Source organism: Apis florea, unplaced genomic scaffold, assembly GCF_048593485.1.
Source record: "Apis florea isolate Af1SG1 unplaced genomic scaffold, ASM4859348v1 contig_2291_pilon, whole genome shotgun sequence".
NCBI lineage: Eukaryota > Metazoa > Arthropoda > Insecta > Hymenoptera > Apidae > Apis > Apis florea.
In genome coordinates, this window is record NW_028256553.1 from 4835681 (window position 1) to 4849179 (window position 13499).

Genomic DNA, 13499 nt, shown 5'->3' on the forward strand with positions numbered 1-13499 from the left:
TCATTTTCATTTATGGTGTTCATTTTTGATTATATCGATTTTAACTAGTATTTTTGTTCTCAAGAATTTCTGAGATTCTAAAAGAAAAAAATTTTAAAAATTCTTTCTCGAGAGCTTTTAAAAAATTTTTATAATTCCTTATAATTTTTCATTCTGAAAGAATTACAGTATCTTTTAAAATCTTTATTTTTTAAATTTTAAAGGGAAAATTATTATACATTTTTTATTTATTATCATTTATTTTATATGTGATTAAACCATCTTCTCAAAACGAAATAAAAAGCAAATTGATCGATGTTATATTATATTTTTCAAGATCGTTTTTATAACTGTTTTTATTTTTTAAAACAAAAAAAAAATAATGATTGGAAAAATTAAAAATAATTTTTAATGTAAATTTATTGATTACATTTAACATTTCTATTCTCCATTTTGAATTTATATAAATTGGATAAGAATCATTTAACTATTTAAGTAAAATTTTTTTATGTTTTTAATAAATATTATTAATAATATTCTAATAATATAAGTTTTATATTTTCAAATTTTTTGATTTTCGAGAAATATCTTCTGATTTATTATTTTTCGAAAGAAAAAAATGCAAAAAATTAGAAATATTAATTTTATGAAATGGAAATTCAAAACGATAATCAAATATATCGAAAGTGCTTCGATCATTGATATCAACTTTACGAATAGAGCCGTCGACCTTGATTTGAGACCACTCCCTTTCTCGGTTACACATCGATAATCGAACAGCCACCAACGCGACAGCGTTTCATACGAATTTCGACATTACTGTCTTCGATTACTGCCTTGTGTTCTAGATAATGGCATTCCTATTATCATTTTGCCTTCCAACTATATATTCTCTTGATAATTAATCATGTTTTTTGAACAATTTCGATTGTGTTTGAAATTAATCAATTTTTTTGTTATCTCTTATTAAATTTTTTATTGCGTTTTTTTTATAAAATTATTAAATATTGATAATTTAAAGCAGAATTTATTCAAATGTAATTATATATATCTTCTATGATTCCTTTGCATTCTTTTAAATAAATTAAATATTATAAAAATTTTTATTTTTGAAAATCGTTCGTTCAATGATTTTTTTCTAATTTTATAACATAGAAACATTTTTAAAAATCTTTATTTTATCATTTTGAATTGAAAAACTTTAAAAAGTATTAAATTTTTATTTATTTTTACGAAATAACAATGATTTATTAAAATTTAATACAAAATCATCTAGAATCTAATAAATTTTAACATTATATATTAATTTGATTTCCTTGGTAAAATTTTTTAATAATGAAAAGTTTTCAAAAAATAGCGTTGTTATCAAAATTGAAATAATGAACTAGATATTTATCATTTCTTGTATTTAAAAATTTATAATGTAAGTAGTGTTAATAGTTAACAAAATTAATAAACAATAGAGAATTAAGTATTTAGAATTTGAATGATTGAATGATATTGAATTCTCAATATAAAATTAAGAATTTTGTAAATATACAAAAAAAAAAAAAATAAAGACAAGTAAAATTAAAATAATTATATTTGTTTCATTAGAATATTTTAATCAACAGCAATTATTTTTATTGTATTATTAAATATTATTATTGAATAATATATTATTATAACGGCTAATTATTTCTTTGGAATTGATATAATTAAAAACAATATTTATAATTTTTAATTGTTTGCTTAGATGATAAAAAATATAAAACGTTTTTTATCCCATAAAAAAAAAAAATTTTAAATGTCAACATGAACTTTATGGATCGATCTAATAAAATAAATATATTAATCCAATATATCGATATACTACATCTCAATATTTGACATTGATATAAATATTATTATTAAACTATATATTCATATACAGAAAGTAGGCATAATATTTTGAATAACTTATATTATTTATTTATTAAATTTTATATCTTTAAAATAATTTTATATCTTTATTTTAACTAATATTTTGCTTAAACCATTTATAAAATTATTAAAATTATTGAAGTTTTGAGTAAATATAATATAATTCGTATAATTAATTTTCGTGAATATTCTAAGATTTTTAAAAAAAAGAATAATTAAACAGATAATTATAATATTGAATTTTTACGTGAATAAATAAGTTATAGAATCTTTATAAAAATAATTTTCATAAAAATTGAAAATAGTATTATGCATTTTACTCTTAAAAAAATTCATTTAAATCCAAAATTCTGATTTTGATAAAAGTTTATGTGTATATAATAGACAGTATAATAGATTATATATAGATCAATTTTATTATCCATTTTTTTTAAAAAAATGAGATAAGTTAAAAGTTTAGCATTTTTTCATATTTTTAATATAATTTCATACAATTCAGAATATTTTTTTATAACGAAATGATAAAGCATTTAATAAATTTTGTTACATTTTGTATTATTAATATAGTCATATTTAATATAAAAAAAATAAAAAAAGGAAGAATACTTTAAAAGCTGATTTTTGAAATAATAAAACAATTGTTTTATAATTTATTTGTTTTATATATATATTCATAAAGTTTTATATAAAAGAGAATTATTATTGGTCTTAACAACACAACTTTGCATAAGATTAGAAAGATTTCTTATGTATTTAAAATTAACAAACTATTCATTTGCAAATTCTATTTTATAATTTGTTGTAATATATAGCGACGAAAATTCTTTCTGTTGAAACCGATTATGCAAATGATTATTTATAATCAATCTTCAAATTAATTATAGAAATTAATTAATTAATTAATTAATATAAATTAATTATGGAAATTAATTACTCAATGGAATTAATAGAAATTTAATACATTACAACACAATTGTTTCGTTTATATATATATATATATATAAGTAGGCTTAAGATAACTGTGATTTTCTGTCTGGTTGAGCAAACGTGGACAAATTATTTCTCAGATTGTTGAACAGAGCAAAAGTATGATAAAATCGATGAATTTTTTATTTTTCATCTAGCATACAATGCCAGTAAATTTCGATTCCGAAATGACAGCAAATTAGATAAAATATTTGTAAATTGAACTGAGTTGTCATACTAATATAAAATAATATAATAACATAAATATAGAATAAAAAAAAAGAATGTTTCTTTTGTATTTATTTGTTGTAATTAATATGATAAAATATTAATGTTAATTTAATATGTTAATATTGAAAATCGAATTTAAGAAATTATTGTAATTAATTTGTTTACCTTTTCTTATAATAATTTAAGTATTTATCTATAATCATTTATGTATTATCTAATATTATTTAGTTTTATTTTAATGCTTTAAATAACGTAAATATTAGAATTTGTGATACAAGAGAAATAATCTGAGATATTTAACAAAGGATATAGATTAATACTGCATGAGGATAACGTCGCTTTTGAGAAAAATATTTAAAAGACTCTTGAAAGTGTTTATTAAAAAAACTTCAGCATGGCTGAATTGAATTTGAAATGATATTTTTCAGTTATACCAATCTCAATAACAATCAGCATCATCTTACATTCGTGGATCAATTTTCTTGGAAATATTGAATTCTGCGAAGAACATAGCCTAATTCTAAGAATTTTCCTTAGATTGAAAGTGTTACAGAAGATTGGTTCACGGTGTCATTATGTATCTCTTCGAAAATGCGCGATCTTCTTTCAAAATGAAAGAAATTTCAGAGAACATAAATATTTATAAAATTCGAGGAAAAATCAAAACAATTCTAATCTTTGAATTATTAGAACATTTTCAATTATAGAACAAGTTTAATCTTTGAATTAGAATGCTTTGAATTATTAAAATATTGAAATCAATTGAACAATTTGAAAAAAACGATCAACTTTTTCGAACTTTAAACTAATGGAACTAATGGAACTCTTACAACTTGTGCGAAGCTGCATATTTATTCAATAACGTATGTATTTCATTGGCAAACTTTCATTAAAATATGAATTTTGTTCTTGATCGTTTAACGTGAAATTTTGTTAGCAATAAAACTTTATAATAAATCAATTTTATTACTATATACTTACAATATAGCTATACGAACGAATTGAAACTGACAGATAGTTTAAAATAAAATGAAAATCAAGAATAATGAAATTGAATTTATAGATTAAATAATTCGTCATTGATTTCGATGATTTTTAAATATAGTTTATAAAAATTAACAATTTGAACAATTTTCTTCTCTATAATTTTGTCAATAAAAATTCTTACAATTAGTTTTCGAAATATTTGCAAAAAATTATCATTTATTACAACAAATTCTATCTATAATTGTCCTTGATAATATATGCGTTAGTATATTATTTATATAAATACATTCACTATATATATATTATGCATCTATAATAGATGAATTAATTATTTTCTAATCATCATTCTGTTATAATGGACTTGAGTATTTTAAAAATCTTTACAGATCTTAGCATAAAGTATTGAAAGATCCCGGTGATCGATGCGAAATTTGAAGAGATCATAAGAGAGGGAAAACGAACCTTAAATATAAAATTTTAATTTTCGATGTTTATTAATATCCAAAATATTAATAAAAAATAAACTTTTGATGTTATATAATGAAAATTGCATGTATGTTATTAATGCAATGTTGTCTATTAAAATGTTACTACTCGAATGTCGAATAGCTAAAGATGTTTAACTACATCGATAAATCAACAATTCAAATTGTCAATAATAAAATTTTTTGATGATGATTTGTTGCATTTAGTAATTAGAAAAAGAAAGAAAGCAATTAAAAACAAATATTTTCGACATGTTCCAAGAAATCTACAATGCAAGTGATTTTATGAAAGATTTGATTTTGAATAACTTTAACGTATTTAATCCCAAAAATAAATTTTTTAATGCAATTTTATTGTTTTTTGTTTTTACTTTATTTTGAATCATAATTATGAATTTACTATATTTATATTTATGAATATATTCTGAATTAATCAAATTCTATATATTTTTAAATTTAATTTTTTTTTAAAGGTGAGTTTGTAGATTAATTATTCTTTTATCAATTTCAACGATTTTCATATATATATATGTTGCAGAAATAATAAAAATTGAATAACTTTTTTCTCTCACGAAAATGTTGGATTTTTTATAATTATTATTTTTCAAGATATTTGTAAAAAATTGTTACTATTGATTGAATTTCATTTGTGTATATCTGTTATAGCATCACTATATCCACTTTATTAATCGATAAAATCAATAAGTTGTCAAGCAAGTATAGATTTGTCCCTAGATTTGAGCCTTGAAAATCCGATTAATATTTTCTATCGACCAATATCAGTCGATAAATACCAAAAGTACTGAAGATGCAACATTTTCAAGTTCAATTTCAGTTATCATTAAATCCTGAAATTAACCGAAAACACTCTTTTTTTTTTTTCTAAAATTTAATTTTTGGCAATTTTTGATTAAATTTAATAAATGAAATGAAATTCAATAATTGACATTCCATATAAATTTTTAAATTCTCTGTTGCATTTACCGACTGATATTGATCGATAGAAAATATTGATTTAGGTTTTTCAAGGTTCAAATCTAAACACAAACCTATACTTGTTTGACTTATTTTATCGATTGATAAATGTAGTGAATATACAAAATTCAATGTAGTAACAATTTTTTGTAAATATCTTGAAAAATAGTAATTATAAAAGAATCCAACATTTTCATGAGAAAAAAAAATTAATGAATTTTTATTATTCTTACAACATATATATATATATATGAAAATCGTTGAAATTGATAAAAGAAGTAATTAATCTACAAACTCACCTTTAAAAAAAAATTAAATTTAAATATTTAAAAATATGGAACATAATTAATTCAAGATATATTTATAAATATAAATATAGTAAATTCAATATGATTCAATTCAAAATAATCATGATTCAAAATAAAATGCATAGAATATATTTATAGAATACTTAAAACAAAAAAAGTTTACTAAAAAACTATTATATATATATATACAAATTATTATTTTAATTATTGATGATTGATAAATTAATAAATATTGTTTAAATAATTCAAAAGATTAAATATAATCGAATAATGTATACATACATATACAGTAATAATTAATGGTACAATAAAAATAATATTCATTATTATAAGAAAGAATCAATTGTGTTAATAATTAAGTAATAGATTTCTATAAAGTTTTTGTAATTTTTTTTTCAGAATAAAATCGAAAAAGGAAATTATATTAAACACATTATAATTATTCAATTTATTATATTAAAATATTTAAAATTCATACGTATTACGTATCATAATATTTAAAATTGACAAAATAGAAATTTAAATTCATATTTCTATGAAAATAGAAAAACTAGAAAAATCCTTTTTCTATTTCCAACAAACATGAAAATAGCGATTATTAATTCGATCTTGTAACTATAATAATCATTCAACATTATGCACTCTACCACGCATTTTCTTTATCACTATTAAATATATATTTCATCTACAAACTACAATCAAATCAAGTCGAAAATTCGTGAAATGTTCGCATTTGCATCGAAAAGACTCACCCGCCTCGAAACAGTACATCGATCGATTCGGCCGAGTGCATCCCTCGTCCGGAATATCCAGCTTGAGCGGTAATAAATCCTTCAGTCCGTATTCTGAGAACACTGGATTCATACGTAACAATCCTCCATAACCAGCTCGTAGCTTCCTGAAAGTGAGCAAATAAAAAAAGACACGTTTTCGACTGTATTGAATGCTTTTACAATCCGACACACGCGTGAAATTATCCCTAAAGATGAAACCGTGATAAATTCGTATCGAAGATAAAAGAGCTCTTGATCTAGGACCTCGATTGGGTAATCATGGAACTCATAATATGCGAGCGGACTAGAAAGTGCGAGGAACAGAATGTATATACACACGTAGACCACACGTTAGAAGATATGTAACAACGTAATGCTGATTTATTGTCTCGACTGACGTAACGTGCGGCGCAACTTCGAGTCTTCTAGAGCAGACGAGTGGCAAGTCGATTGCTCGATTATATTGGACGAGTTTTAATATTGTTGAGAGATTTGTTTGGGCAAGAATAATGGAGTTGTTAAACGAAGAAAAGGAAAATACGAGATAAAAAAATTACTAGAGAAAATCTTTAATTTAAGGAATTGTTATGAGTGAAATTAAATTTCAATAGATTTTATCTTTGAATAAATGAATTATATCATCACTATATGATGAAATCTTTTTGATAAATTTCTTTTTAAAGAGTTTATATTTTCCATAAAAGCTTTTAAAAATTGCGTTTATATTTATATCGGACAATAGATGAAAAATATTGGATAAATATAAATCATTCGCACGATTAATAATTTTATCTCTGATTACCTTCTTCTTTTTGTACCATTTATGTTTTCATTCGCTGTTTCTATTATATACGTAAAATGTTTCTTACAAAATTAGGATAGAATAGAACAATTCTGTGACAATCAGATATATTTATTTTTGTTAATCACATTTCAAAATACTATATATTATTATATTGCATTAAAATCAAAGCTTTTGTTCAAAAGCTTACGTTGCAATATTACAGTCTAATTTTATAATTCAATATCATGAAAAGATTTCTACGCGTAAAAATCTTAAAGGAATCATATCGAAACCTTAACATTTACAAATAAAACCTATTTGCAGAAATAAAAATTTTAAATCATTTTTATTTTATTTTGTACTTTAATTCCATTATAAGATTTTTTATTCTGTTTTAACAATTACTTCACACTGAATAATAAGATAAAATAAAAAAGTTTGAATTATGTTCCTAATTAATATTACTCAAGTAACAAGAATTGAAGATAAGATAAATATAGTAGAAGAGAAAGCAAACCATGATTCTTATATAATTAAATCATTTTTTTAACAAAAAATTAAGCAAGAGTAAGTAATTAACTCAAATTCGAAAATTTATTTTCAACATAAATATATGTCAGTATATGTTAGAGAACAAAAAGATTAAGACAAAGATCGTTTACCTAGCGAACGATTCCGTGATTCCGTATACCGTGTTCCCATCGAGCACACCGGTAAGAAGATTGAAAGGCACACGGGAGCCGAGCCGGCATCCAGGTCGAACAGCAGGAAAGGCGCGAACGAAGTCCATGCATTTCACGTTGAACAGTCTGTAGAAATAATCGTCTTCCGGTATAAGAATCTCGTTGCAATAAGGATTCTTCAGGTGCGGTGGCCGATGGCAACATTCCTCCGGGTCGTTTCGGTTCAGGGGATCTACAAGTAGAATAACAGCTCATCGATCGTACGATACGTGGCTTGGCCAACCATTGGTCAGCGTGGAAATATTGGAAATTTATTTAAACTCTGGCGCCATTTTTACACGCGTCGTGTACTTTCTCCAATGATAGAGAAACGTCATTACGAGAGGCATGGGAAAATTCGAAGGCGTGAATGTGGAGAATCGTGATCCTGGGAATAATTATTCACTCGAGATAAAATAAAATCGATTTGAACTTTTTTTTCTATTATTATCTTGTTCTTTATCTAGTTTTCTTATAACTTATAAATTAATTTCCCTTGTTTTATCTCATTTAATAGATAATCGTTGTTTATGAGATAGATGAGAATAAGTAATTGTTTGAGGAAGATTGAAGATCCTTGAAGATTTCAAGTTTGTACCGTCGTTAAAAGGAACGTGTATATACATTATGTAACGTGTAATTATTCATACATTTTTTTGTATATTAAGTTGAAACGAATATTTATTCTTGTGTTTCTCGATTGTTTTAAAATAATGGAATAGATAAGACAAAATAACTTAAATAAATTATATAACATAGAAATACAAAAATTATTCGACTTTAATTTGTTTTTTACATGAATTATTTCATGTTCGTAAAATCAACATTATTGATGTTTGATATATCTAATTGAAAAAATTTTAATGATAATCAAATATTTGGCAAATATAAATGACAGAATCCTGAATTACTTTCGACAACCAATTAATAAAAATACATTAAAGTAATATAAAATTAAATAAAAATTAATTCATCAATTTTCTTCTTAATAACTATAAAAATAATTTGAAAATCCATTATTTCAATGGATACGATAAATTTTTTACTGAAAACTTTTAGAATCATTAGTTAAAGTGAAACTAGAAAACAATCGTTAATCATCAAAATTTTCATAAAAAAAAAAAAAAAACAGAACTAATTTTAATTACAGTTCTACTTTCTTCAGTTAAAATATTTTATCTAATATTTTGAAAATACTACACATATATATGAACATTAAAATTTGTTTTTTTTTTTTGTTTAAGATAGATCTAATTTATTTTTTTAAATTTTAAAAATTCGGTAAAACATAACTTTCGAATTTTATTTTAAAGTTAAAGAATATAGAAAACACAAAATATTTCAATATATCTTGAAAAATAAAAAAAATATTAGGAAGAACATATCAAATGAAAAGGAAGAGTTACTATTTTCATTTTTTCTTTGATTTCTTATCATAGAAATAAATCAATTAATTATCCTATAAAATAAAAGTTAATACTAATTTTATCACAATATCAAACTATTAACAATATCAAAATATTAAATCTGAAATCTTTCGTTTCAATGCATATAGAACTGCTGTTAAAAGTTTTTAAATAACTCTCTCAAAGTGAAACTTAAAAACTATTCTTTTTCACTTTCGTATTAGACTAATATTATTAATCACTTTATAAGATAAACGTTAATTACAAGTCACATTAATATTCACCAGTAATTATCAAAAAATAAATCTGAAACTTATAACAATAAATCTCATTTCAATGGATGCAATATAAAGGAACCGATGCTAAAAATTTCTATAAATCTACCGAAGTGGAACTTAAAAAGGAAAAAATAAAATAAAAAAATTATTAACTAGCTCATTTATTGAAACGCTCATTTATTTCTGATTTCATATTGTGAAAAACAGATCGATTAATTGCTCCTTACAAATGACTGGTCTCTTATTTCTGCCGCTAATTACTTAAAGTTTCAGGACAGCTTCGCGTGGACACGTACAATTTTGGTGTGAATCGTGGAAACTTCACGGTAATCACATGATCGGCCTACTGGTTATCTGGACAACGATCGTTCACTTTCTCTGGCGGTTACCCTAGTTTCGATAGACGGTAAATTTTCGACGTAGAAGGGCTTAGAAGCTGTCTGTGTTTGCTGTACATTTACTATATATACAAACATCCCGAGAATGCTACTGTAACTTGTCGACCATTGCATAATTTGCTATTGATTTAAAATTGGGACTCGGATTAATTTTTTTTTTTTTTTTTTTTTTATCAAGGATACCATAACTTTTCACCTTTCATGTTCGAACCTTGTTGTATCATTTAGTGAAATCATTGTAAAGGATCGTTCTCTGGGGAGAAATTTGTTCCTTCGAATCGATATACGTGTGATTTATCGTTGCGAGGAACGATAGTTTGTTTCTTGTTTCGTTTTTTGATCTGTGTTAAAAGGCGTTTGAGATTTTTTACATCTATTAAGATTATGTAAATCGTATATTATAAAGTATATAAATACGGAGTTTTATGTTATTTATTTTTTTTTTATATTATTTCTTTTATATATATCTTAATTTAAATGAAACATTATGATATAGCATTGAAAACAGAAATAATTTAAATAGTCTATCTATAAAAGCATAAGAAGGATATTTAATAAAATATTGAAACAATATATTGTATTGTACGATTTGGAAAATGATTTTTTTTTCTGATTCAATTTTTTTAAATAAAACAATAATTTATTTAAAAATAATATATCAAGAAATCTTATATAAATACATTTAATTTCACATATATTTTGAATAATACATATATTTTTATATATCAGTTGAATATTTGATCTTTTTCGCTTTAATTCTGTTTATTTACCAATTCCCACGATTGAACTATTAATTTCATTTGTGATGTTTCATAAATTTTATAAATAATAAATCATAAATCACCTCATAAATTATTTTATTTTTCATATAAAATTATAAAATTGCAAAATAATATTATTAAAATTATCGCGTAATTAATACCATTACGAATAAAAAATATTAATTGATAAAATCGTTTTCTATTGATAGAATAAACCAGACTTTTTTTATCATGTTTTAGATTTGAAGTAAACTAACGATTAAATTGAATAATTATTAAATTCGTGTAATCTAACGCCGAATGACTATAATTTTCTACTTTCACATTCTTATTTACGAAACAAACATTCTATCTTGTTAATCGAAGATCAATCAATCCTCCTTTGATCCTTGACAATACTACTTATGTTATATCATCTAATTAGACAATTATCTATCGTTCGTGATCATACCTAGAGGCGTTCCAGTTAACGTATAGTCGTGATCCATAAACTGTCCCCAGGCGATGACCATGACTGTGCCAGCATGATCGTGATAACCCTCGTCAGGATGCATAGTGCGTGACACTATGCGTGATAATGGTAAATCATGACTAGTTACCGATATTCTAGGCGCTGTTAAACCGTCCGCGAATCGTGGACTCAGCACTCTGCAGGGCAGACGAAAATTCGCATCATGAAAAATTGATAAGCTTCAACTGATCAAATAGTTTACCTTTGGAAGGGCGCTAGTGTCGCGCCCCATGTTGGATTTTGCAAATTTGTGCACAAGCCGTCGTTTCTTCGATATTTACCAGCACGACATTCCACGTTGCTCAAAAAGGCGGGGCATACCTCGCGAATTAAGGTCTTCGAAGTGTCGATTAAGGGTAGACTTTTCTCGATTTCTTCGAAGGTTAGGCCGTATCTATGTCATAGTGGAAATTTTTAAAATAATTTTTTTATTTAAAAAACAAATTGTAAATATTAGGAATCTGGAGAAAAGTAAATAAGAATAGAAATAAAAATTAAGCAATATTGTGCATATTTTTTTTAAAATTATTATTCAAAAAATTTTTAATGTAATTCTAAAACTAATATTTTTATGTGAGTTAATTCATGTCTTGCATTTATTGAATTCCAATAAAAACGATTTGGATATACTCAATTGAATACTATGGAAGGATCATCCATGGTAGTGAGGCTCTACAATTTATATTGAGTGAGTGAACTTAATAGTGATTGACTCTAATTGTTTTTACGGTTGATTGATTGACTGAATTCCGCGGTTTCTAACTGTGATTTTACTTCCGCGATTCTAATAAACGGCATTGAAGAGCGATTTCCAAGGATGAGAGGATGGAATCAAGACTGCTTTTTCTGCAGTTGGTAACAAAATATTTGGCACGCAAATATGACTTATGAAGTAATCATCTCTATTATATTAATATGTATCTTTTTGAGCTTTTTGTATGTAGTTTTTTAAGTTTAACTGATATTAAAAATCTGGAACAATGTAAAAAAAAGTATATCTGCTTATAAATTATTGATAAAAATTTAAATTTGAGAACTAAAACTATTGAAAAATAAACTATCGAAATCAGTCATAATTTTTATTTTTAATAACACTGAACTATTTTGACATTTTAAAGTTATGATGAAATCTTTTTTATGTCGGTTTTTATGTCTATTCTTATAAACTGGTTTAATTTTTGTTATTTTGCTCTGTATCTAATTGGTATAATTTTTTTTTAAAATTTTATATTCTATATCTAGAGTAAATATAAATAAAATAGTTTTATTATATATTTAAACATAAGAGTACTATATTATATCTTATAAAATATATACAAGTATACACTATAAAAATCAAAAAATAAAAAACTTTTAATTTTTACATATGTGATTATTTAAAATTTAAAAAAATTTAAATTTGATAACATTTTTAAAAATATAAAAAAATAATTTTTTATTAAATTATATTATTTTCTTCATTGAATAAATTTTTCTTCTCTTTAATATATAGTATAATATATGTTTAATATATAATATATATTAATTTTTATCAATTTTACCAAAACCATTCCATAATATATAAATGACGACTTTTATATTTTTATATAAAATTTCATTATTTAAATTTGTAATTTTTTGATAAATTCAAAAAAATATATTTTATTTTACTTTTTAATAATAAAACGATAATAAACAATGAACTAAGAGATTTTTATTTTTGATATATGTAATAAATCAACAAATTTTTGTTTTTGGCATGTATTGTAAAATTGTATGCAATATATTTTTATAATATTATATAAATATACAAATTTGATCTAAATAATAAATTTTTTACGGATATATGATTATATCTATAAATTAAACTAATAATAATAAATAATATAAAAAATAAATTAAATAAAATAACTGGTATAAAAAATAAATTTTTAAATATTATATAAGAACTGACTAATTAAATATATTCTATTATTACATACGAGTATTATCACAAAAAAAAACATTTAATGCAACTGATTTTGTTATGTCATTTGGTTTTAACTTGAAAAAAA

At 23.1% G+C, this 13499-nt stretch overlaps 1 protein-coding gene across 5 annotated transcripts in view; it reads right to left on the reverse strand.

Annotated features, from left to right (window-relative positions):
• cysu (peroxidase homolog) overlaps positions 1–13499 on the reverse strand; it is a 52611-nt gene that overhangs the window by 11762 nt on the left and 27350 nt on the right. For all 5 annotated transcript variants that reach the window (XM_086903411.1, XM_086903413.1, XM_086903414.1 and 2 more), the window contains 4 exons: positions 11669–11860; positions 11407–11603; positions 8053–8305; positions 6586–6731 (listed from right to left, as the gene is read on the reverse strand). In XM_086903411.1, the coding sequence (XP_086759537.1) occupies positions 6586–6731; positions 8053–8305; positions 11407–11603; positions 11669–11860 (788 nt within the window). The remainder of the gene's footprint in view (positions 1–6585; positions 6732–8052; positions 8306–11406; positions 11604–11668; positions 11861–13499) is intronic.